The following is a 10,805-nucleotide window of genomic DNA, read 5'->3' on the forward strand; positions in this document are numbered from 1 at the left end:
TTGAATGAATTCTGACTCGTATATATAAATTTACAGTTGAAATTACAACAAATACAAGTTCCCTTGCCCATCATAATTGCTGCAGATTCAACCAGAAGCTAAACCTCCACAACCAACCGCTATAAACAAAAGACAACGACGATATTCCGATTTGGATATATCGTCATACTTAAACCAATGTCATCTTTGTTTTCTGGTGTGTTCCAATATATATTAGTATGAGGCAGCATACAACGGAAAGTAAAAGGGCAACGCCCCGCCCCCCTAAAAGTCCAGCAAGAATAACCATCACAAGCAGAACTACGTACCCTGTCCCTGAATTCCTTTTTCTAACATTCTCCGGTTCTGACTCAACCTGCAAGACTTGATCTCCTCCTTCAGTTTCTGATTCATCTTCTTCATTGGCTACTTGATTACTTGATTCCTTATCCTTCTTCTTGTTACTCTTCCCTTGCTTCTTACTCTTTTCATGACGCAACTTCTTTGGAACAAATTTCTTGATTAAACTTGTTTTGAATCTTGCACTCCGACTACGCTCACTCTTACATGTAATGATTGCGGTTTCCCTTCTTATCTCATCTTTCAATTCGATAACCTCGCAAGGATCAGGGAAGTCAGTTCCTTGTTGTTTCTCAACCAATTGATCTGCTCTTGATTTCAAACCTTTTCGAATCCAAGAATCGAAGAAAAGGGTCTTGGATTGGGGTCTCGAGAAACCCAGAAAATGTGTGCCAACAAACTCAATTACCACAAGTAACAATGCAGCCATCATGATCCAAACCGCAAGATTTCTGGTACTAACAGCCAGAGCCACCATTAAAGAAATTTTAAACACGAGATGCAAGCCAATCTTCTCACCATCCCCTTCTCTCGTAATTATTACTAATTCGCCATCATCCATGTCATGAGATTGTAGCTCTTCATTGCAGGGAGGGGAAGGGATTAGGATCTGGGGACCGGATTTCTTTTTAGATGACTTCCGCAAGCGATCACGGTTCTTAACGAACAGATCGATGAGGGATGTCGGGAATCCAGTCTCCACCACAAGGGATCCACCGCGTTTGGGGGATTGGTGGAGGCCGGCAACCAGCCGTGAGATACGGGTTACTTTGGCTTTCTTCCATGGAAAATGCATGGTGAAAAAAAAAAAAGAAAACCCAAAACAAACACTGGGTTTTCTTTCTTTATTTGCTTAATTTCTTCGTGATGAAGGAAAATAGAAACAGAAAAATAGTACAGAAAAGAAATGGAAAAGAGCAATTAAATGAAGATGATAATGAAGGTGAAGCCGAAGATGATTAATGATGTTTTAAAGCACGGCTCAAGAGCAGGAGACAGGAAAGTAGAATACGCGTGGGGGAGATGGGTTTGGTTTCAGAGGAAAGTGGAGACTGAAGGGAGGGATTTATTTTATTTTATTTTATAATTAAATAGAAGAAATGAAAGGAGACGGAATGATGTTGTTACTTGTTATGATTGTTACATTAATTTCTAAAGATGAATTATTTTTACTAAATTTAACTTTAAAATAATATTTTACTAAAATTTCAAACTTTTACCTATCTTGTTAACAAAAATACTTACAACTTCACTTTTTTAATAAAAAGTTCACCTACTTTGATATATCAAATTTTTTTTACTTAAAAAAGTTATTTTTATTATATTTAACATAATACTAAAATTTCATTGTTATTAAAAAAATGTACAAGCACCAAGACATCATTAAAGATGGTTAACATATCTAACAATGAAAACCAACAGAGGTGGGAAGGAGACCCATGCTAAAGTAAAGCCCTAGTCAAAGCTTTGCGATAACAAAGTCCGCCACTATCCCTTCAAATGCATGAAAGAAGAACAGGGGAGGAATCAAGGCGAAGGCCCTAATCTTTGATTCTCATTTCCATAAAGGCCTTTGTTCTTACTAGTGGGTAGAAGCCAAACTTGCAACAAACCAAAACATGGCAAGGCATAAAGTAGAAAACAAAAACGAAAGAAACTAGATCATAGCTCTCCTACAACCATAAGTTTGGAGCATAAACAAGTTAGACGTAGAGACCTGGGCAGCATAACCTGAGCAGAGAAGAAAAACCTTCTATTGGAACAGATAGTTGATAATGCTTAGATAAATAAAGTGCTTGGATGGAGGTGATGGCTGCAGTGCGGACTTAAGGTGACATTGTAAAAAGAAGAAAAAACAAGAATACAAAAGGTTGTTTCTATGTTTGCAGAGCCTAGCTTAGTGAGTAAATCCACTATATTTCAACCCAATACAACTAGTGGTTGTAAAACCAAGCAGCAAACTTGTTTTATTCTTTTAATGCAATTACAAGAATACGTTCCTAAATGAACAAATAATTGCTCCCAATACTTAGTACAAAACCTATACAAGTATCCCAAATATATAAAAGTTTCGAAACTTGCTAATATACTAGATCAATTACAATCTAATCCCTTATAAATAGTAGCTAAACTAGAAAGTATAATAAAATAATAAATACCAATATAAAATGAACTGTTGGATATATGCTTTCTATGCTATCCCGATCGAATCTCCATAATTCAAGGGATTCGATTACTTGATTGCTCCAATATAACAAGTTGCTTCAAATGGATTGATTGTTATAGATGAGCTTTCATATTTTTGCAATATCAACATCCTTCGAAGCCCAAATATTTTTTTTTCAAAAATCGCCAACTCCAAACATGGCAAGCTACTAAGTTTGTTACAGTGCTAGCCATAATGGCCACTACCATTCGCACTTGATGAGGGAAAATTTGATATATGTAAATATGATTCTTTTCATGCTTTACTGTATTTTTGAGTAAAATTGAGTCTTTTTAAGTGTTTAATAAGTTGTGTGTCGAATTTAGGTCTTATTGTATTTGTGTGCTCAATCTAGTATTTTAAATTCTATTTCGATTCTAGGAAGAAAATGGTTCTAAATAAGTGTTAAATGGTTTCGAAAGACCAAATTGAAGTTAATGCAACTAAAGAGTAAGTTATGTCGTGAAAAGGAGCTTCTTGAGCTCATGACATTGTGAAACATGATTATGGGAGAAGGGCTTGACAGCCGATCATGTCGTGACATGAGGGAACACAACACCACAACATTGGCTCACTAAGTCACAACATGCTCGTGATGAAGTCATGGTGTTGAAGCAACTTTTGGGAGAAGCTTTTCATCAAAGTCATGGGGTCGACCCCATAGATCCATACTTGGACGATTATTAAGGGAATTTGTGTGGCATTTTGAGTTTTTGGCCTTTGTTAAGTGGGTTTTTTTGTAAGGGAATAAAGCAAAGGTAGAGCTAGGAAATTTTGATTATGGAGTCAATTTTTTAAAAAATTAAAAATTTATAAAAGTCATATAAACTAATGCATAATATTTTTTTTCTTCAAGTTCTTCCTCGACTTTACTAGTACACTTTTTTTTTAAAATATTTTTCATTCTTGTTAAACATTTAGAACAAATAAAGCTAAGCCTTAAACACACAAAGGTGTTCACAAAACCAACATACTAGTAATTTTCTTCACAAAAATAAAAATCACGTAAGTGTTTTTTGGTGTATTGAGAATGCAATATATCATAATAATCACACTAGCAACAACAATTTCTAAATAAAATGCTAAATTTCTAATAAATATTCAAGAAGTTCAAGGTTATAGATACGTTAATCTTAATTTATTCAAGGATTTGTATTAATGTAACAACCCTAGCCCATCTCTATTGCTGGATTAGGGTTACAGAGTATTACAGTACATATCGAATCAAATGACAGCAGAAAATCATTCAATTATTAAATTAAATATTAAAACAATAATCATTAATAGCATATATATGAATACATACCTTATATTGAGCTTACAGAACCTAAAAATCATTTTGGGAATAGTTTGGGACTGATTTGAAACAAAACAGAAAAATGTAAGAAAAACTGAAAACAGGGGTCACACGGCTGTGTGGCTTAGGGACATGGCCATGTGGCCAAACCGTGCACAATTCGAAAAAAGGGTCACACGATCGTGTCGCTAGACCGTGTGCCCGATCGTGCACAATTCAAAATCAGGTCACACAGCCATGTCACAGACTATCTGTGATTCGAAATAGGGTCACACGGTCTTGTCACCAGGCTATGTGACAACTTGTAACTGTGTGGAACAAACTTGCACCAAAATTAAATAAGCCACTTGGCCGTGTGGAGTGACCATGTGAGGCACCACTTACATGCCTTCAAAACACATCCAAACAAGCTTAAAGCATACCAAAACATTCAACTTAAATGCCTAACTAATATGCCTTCATTGGCACCACAATTTATAATAAACAACAAGGAATTTAACTAAAGATGCAATCATCATATGAATCTTATTCTATCATCAATAAGGTTTCAAATATCAAATACTAAAATCGTTCATTCATGTTACTTACCAAAGACAAATTTATTCAATTCTAAAACTATAAAATACAATGCTAAATTGACCATTTCTATATCTATTCATAAGTAAGATACCAAAACCAAACATGCCTACCATTCAAATGGCACAAAATAACTTCATGCCAAATAAGATCAACATTCCACATCCATCACAACATCAACAAGAAACATAAATTTAACATTATATACCAACATTCACTTAATTTACAAATTCATCTACAACTTTAAGTTTGGCAACTTCAAAACCCTATATACATGTCACAAACCAAAATAACCAAATTAAAGACTACCGAACAAAGGTTGGATAGTGTGAGCTCTGAAGTTGATCTGTCCATAGCTTAAGAAGCTTAGTAGGCCCATAGCTAAAATTCAACTCAACTTACCTCAATTAACATTTGAATACAAAAGAACTTAAACTATTTAACCCTGACAATCATTTACAAAATCACATAACATTAGTGGTGAAACATTTCATCATATAATTGATATCCCACAATAGTTCAAACCAATTCAATTCATATATATAAACATCTCTATATTTTTCATCACATCAATTCTAAAATGTAACATACTAGTATGATCATTCTCGATATAACATTACAATGAATATAATTCAGATTTATCAAATAGTTTTAACCTTAGTCACATAATTTCATGGCCCAATGAACTATAGAAACATGACTCGGATACTCGGGTTTTCCCCAAAACACACTAGAGAGCATTGGGATGCTAACAGAGACAACGAAGTGCAAACAAAGGCACTGAAGTGTAAACAGAGGCATCGAAGTGCAATCTCGTACAAGTGTGCATTCTAACCCTATTGGCATGCCAATCGTATCCTAATCATTTACTATGTTCATACGAGAATTTTAATTGAATTAATCACATTAACAAATCATAGGAACTTCCATAATATCCGTACACATACTGTAATTCCATTACGTCTATTCCAAGATCATATAATTCATATTTCACAACTTCCAAATAAGTACACACTCACTTTATACTTAATTATAAATAATTTATAATTACAATTCCACTAACAAATATTTGACCATATTTCAATTTAAACAAATTCAAATAGCATAAATTGTAATCATATATACTTAATTGTATACACTATGAACTTACCTAATATATGCTATCGATTGACTCGTAGGGACTAATCCGCTTTTTCTTTTCTCTAATTATCGTCCAATGCGATTTAATTCTTGATATGTATAATGATTAAATTCAAATACAATATCAAACTCATTTCTATGCATGAGACCTTTAAATTTCATTTTACAAAATTTTCCTGAACTTTTACACTTTATTCAATTTAGTCCATAATACCAAAACTATTTAAATTTTCACTTTTAACCTCTAATTCTTTTAACCAAATTTAATAACACCCTAAAACAACCTTTAAACATCCAAATTTTCACAATAAACATGCTAAATTTTACATAATTTCAAATTAATCCCTAGGTTCAAAACTAAAAAATTCATTTATAAATAGTCTAATCAACAACCAAGATTACAAATTCATCATTTAATCTAATAAACAACTAGAATTCATCAATAATATGTTTAAAACCTTTAACAATTTTACAAAATAGTCCCTGAGTTAGCTAGTCTACAATGTTCTCAAAAACATAAATTTACAAAAAAACGATTTCAAAATGGACTTACATGCAAGGGAGTATCAATAGCCAAACCTTCAAGCTTTTTTTCTATGGTGTTTTGGTTTTCTAAGGTTGAAGAAGATAGGTGATAATGCTTAATTCATTTTCTTTTTATTTTTTTTCTTATTCTTATTATTTAACTTAAGTTTTAACATATGAAATTTATAATTTTATGCTTTAACCATTCACCACAATATGGTATAAATACCATTTAAGTCCTCCCACATTTAGTATTCAAGCCAGTTAATCAATAAAATTCAATAGTGTTTAGATTTTATGATTTAATCATTTTCATTAATTAACAAGTCAAACAATAAAATTTCCGAATTGAACCTTCACATACCTATACAATAACTCGGTAAATATTAAATAAATATATTTACAGACTCGATTTGCAAAGACGAGGTCTTGATACCTCATTTTCCAAAACCACATGACTTTAAGAACAAACCACTTGTACTTAAATATTTGTTCGATTAGAAAATTTTAATCAATTCAAATTCATTATAAACTATTTTTGGTCCATATAAATAAAATAAAATAAAATAAAATAAATTACAGACTCATTAGTCGATTTGTGGTTTTGAAACTACTATTTTGACACTCACTGAAAATGGGTGTTATAATTAATCAACCTTTAAAAATTATTACTCAATTACGATGTTAGGAATCTCATACAAAATAATTCAATAAAAAAATCTTACATAAAAGCCTAATCTATCATAAGAAAAGCTACAATCCTAATTTTCTAGAGAATAATTAATTAAACATGAAAATAAAAGAGTTGTTACCAAATTAGGAGACCCATTTAAAAGTATACAAAATGAATAAGTAAAAATTCTAGAGTGTGTGAGAGAATAAAAGAAATTTGAGAGAAAATAATAAGTGTTGGAAGAAAATGAAATGATTAGGAATTTTTGGTTTTAACGGGTGAAGAGAGATTTATTTATTTTATATAAAATAAATCTTTTTAAAAATTCGTGGACTTTTTTTTTTTTAAATTTTTTATGAAAGTTTTTTAAGAGACTATTTTCAAATATATTATGGTATCAATGCACCAATTATATAGTTTTTAAAAAATAAGTAATATTTTTTTCTTTCTGGGGTCAATTGACCCATAATAATATATGTGACTTCACCACTGGTACAAAAGTCTTTTGGGGAGAGACAGAGAGAGAGATTGTAGCTATTTCATTCATTCTTGTTGAAGGCTATGTAAATGGAGATCAAACAAGCTTCAGCTCTAAATTAGATTCATCTTCAATGAATGAACTGTAACAACTCATTTTCAGTGAAATCGGAACAGTAGTTTTGGGACCACAAATTTGACGTTGAAATAATTATTTTATTAATATTTTAATGTCTACAGCATGTTAGTAGTGTCGTATAAAATTTCGTGAAGAAATTTTATTGTCTGCATGCTTAATTTGATAAAAAAGACTAAATTGCATAAGATGTAAAATTTTAGTTCTATAAGTAAAGGGTGTCTACTTGCTATGAATGTGGAATGTGAGTGGCCTTAAATGGTAATTAAACCATTATTATTAGTGGACAAATTTGGACATTATTTAAGTAATTTTACAGGTTAATATGTAAGGTTAATTAGGTAAATTAATAAAATTAACTTAAAATAAAATGAGTAAAAGAAAGATATCATCTTTCTTATTCTTCTTCAACCGAAAATACTAAGGCAAGACACCATTTTTGAACATTCAAAATTAGGCCACCTCTCTCTAGTGCATGTAAGTGCATTTTTGTCCTGTTTTAATGATTTCTATGTTTTTGGAGTCGTTGTAGCTTAATCTAGCTAGCTCAAGGATTAATTTGCAAAATTGTTAAAAGTATAGGGTTTTACCATGAATGTATATTGATTTTTTTATGTTTGACGGATGAAAATGAATTTTTTTGTTAGTTAAACAACTTTTGTAAGGGGAATTTTGATGAATTTTTTAATTAGGGATTATATTGAAAAATAGAAAAATATTCAAGGTGAAATTGTGAAAAAATGAAATGTAGGGCTTGCTAAGGAGCTAAGTAAAATTCGGCTATAGTAGGTTGGCACCAAATTGCATGAAGTTCATTTTATAAGATTAAGGACTAAATTGTAATGAATATAAAATTATAGGGAAAACATAAATTTTCCAAAATATAATTTTTGGATTGAATTGAATAAAATAAAGTTTGAATGAATTAAATTTGATTATTTAGATCAAGAAAAGCATAATACAGATTTAGATTGGGGAAAGGAAAAAGTGTTGGATTAGCCGATTGTATTTCTTCGTTTGTGATCGAGGTAAGTTTGTACATTTAATTAAAGTTTTAATACGCTTGAATGAAATGCTATTATGTTGTATTATGATATTATGACTTTACAAAAATATCCAACGAAGTTTCGATGACTTTCGGATCTTGTTTGAACCTTAAGAATATATAGGATACAAATGACATGTCATTAGGGGTTACCGTGTTTCAGGTGCTGGTCCTGAATGTCCTATCGATGGCTGAGTTTCCAACATGTGTTGCGGTTACTTGACAGCTTGTGTGAGCAGCACTGTGTAGCTACGTTCCGACCGACAACTTGTGTGAGCAGACCCACTTATGACTCAAGAGGGAGCATTTATATGAGAAAAGAGAAAGAAATGGTATTGACCATGTGTACACACACAGTGTGTGAGATTCCTGCGTATCCAATAGTATTCTAGTGGTTCAATAGGTATACAAAAGGGAAAGAACGATAGACGCTTTGGTTTTTACTGCCATGAAAACATGAAAAAGATATGAGATGTTGGTGATCAAAGATTTCTTAGCCATGTTCATAATAGTATGAATGTTTATATGCTAAGTACATGAAAGCTTTATTGTTGTGTGATCAACTTGGCTAAGTTACGTGTACATCACTAATTTGAGTTGTGGTTGATGCTTAGGCTTGTGCCAAGTTTTGTCGGATTAATTCAAACTTACTTTTATGCATGTATATTGAAATGGTAAGCATTGTTTATGATTTACGAACTTACTAAGCATTATATGCTTACTTTGTGTTATTTTTATCATGTTTTTAGATAATCGAAAGCTTGTAGGAGATCTATCACACTATCCATCGGCTATATCAGTAGATTTTGATGATTTTGAGTTATGGTTATAATGACATGTATAGGTGTCTCTCTTTGATGAAATTAGCCATTATGTGTAGCTTGTGAGTATGCTATTTTGGTTGATGAAATAGTTGATAGGATATCATGTATATATGGTACTTTAAATGGTTATTATTTTGGCATCTAGGTACTAAAATGATGGTAGTGAAATGGTGAGTATAATGGTATACTATGAATTGTTGGTTGGTATGGAATGAGATAGTACATAAAGTTATTAATAGCTAGTTTTGGTAGCCTTGAATATGCTTGACATTTGGTAAATTTAGTAAGGTAGATGGTACATGTGGAAATGGTCATAATGGTATTTGTTGTGTATGAGAATGGTATGTGAACATTAGGGTAAATGTAGTATTTAAGTTGTTCAATGGGTTAATTGAATTATGGATGAATTTAGTAAGCGTTTAATCAAGTTTGATTGTTGAGATTGAGGTGTCATTTTGGAATATTTTTTGAATGGTTAGTTACTATGATGTTCTAGCTTGTATATGCCTATGATAGGAGCCATTTAAATGCATGAAAATAGGTACATTTGGTTTGTGTAAGTGGCTAGACTTTGGGTGAGAAAAATGGCTTGGAAATGACCTATTTTTCGTCCACACGTCCAAAGACACAGGTGTGTGTCTCAGCCGTGTGTGACACATGGCCATGTGACACGACCGTGTGTCCTCTGTAGCTTACAAAGCGTTGCAAGTCAAGTTGTTACATGGCCTGGCACACGGGTGTGTAAGGCCACTTCAAGGGGTACACAACCTAGCACACGAGCGTGTGACTTGGTCGTGTGACTTAAGTTAGAGAGTTACATAGACACGGACACAGTCTTGGAAATAGCCGTGTATCCCTACTTTGAACGTCCATACGGCCTGAGACACGGGCGTGTTTCTCAACCGTGTGACTCTTGGAGTTTCAAAATTTACATCTTTTTTTTGTAAAATTCTATATGTTTCGGATTTAGTCCCAACTCGTTTCTAATGTGTTTTTAGGGCCTCGAAGGTTCGCATAAGGGATTATATGTTTGAGTTTGAATAATATTGCTATGTTTTATGTTATGTTTTGTATATGTTGAATAAGTGTTTTTTGAATGATACTAACTTCTAGTAATGCTCCGTAGCCCTAATTTGGCGATGGATACGGGCTAGGGGTGTTACATGAACTTTTCTAACTCTTTTTCTTATTCTTTTCTTATTAATTGAACGTTATAATGGTTGTGTATATTTTGAGCTTCATGTTGTTCTAAACTTTCTTGATGGTGGATTGTGATGCTAGTTGTTAATCTAAGTTGATATGTATGATTTTGATTAATTTATTACTCAATTATATCAAATTGCTTAGTACACTAGATTTGATGCCTCTAGTGGAAGATTTACTAGATGCGATCGAGAGGAGATTCTATAGTGTAGAAATTTGATACAATTGTACTAAGTAATGAGACTGAGAGGAGATCTATGTGCCTAGGTGAGACCAAGAGGAGATCCTAGGTGGTAACTTTTAGCTTAGGATGAGACTAAGAGGAGATTCCTACTTAGAAGTGACAAACAATATAATTGAGACA

General features: G+C 32.4%; 1 protein-coding gene across 1 annotated transcript; it reads right to left on the reverse strand.

Annotated features, from left to right (window-relative positions):
* On the reverse strand, window positions 1-1,378 carry LOC105774334 (uncharacterized). Its single transcript, XM_012596794.2, has one exon. The coding sequence runs from the start codon at window positions 1,133-1,135 to the stop codon at window positions 170-172; it is 966 nt and encodes a 321-aa protein (XP_012452248.1). The 5' UTR covers window positions 1,136-1,378; the 3' UTR covers window positions 1-169.
* Between the last annotated feature and the right edge of the window lie 9,427 nt (window positions 1,379-10,805).

Source organism: Gossypium raimondii, chromosome 6, assembly GCF_025698545.1.
Source record: "Gossypium raimondii isolate GPD5lz chromosome 6, ASM2569854v1, whole genome shotgun sequence".
NCBI classification, from domain to species: Eukaryota; Viridiplantae; Streptophyta; class Magnoliopsida; order Malvales; family Malvaceae; genus Gossypium; species Gossypium raimondii.

What these genes read in the sequence shown, in the direction of transcription:
- LOC105774334 (XM_012596794.2), bottom strand. Translation starts at nt 1,135, where the DNA reads ATGCATTTTCCATGGAAGAAAGCCAAAGTAACCCGTATCTCACGGCTG.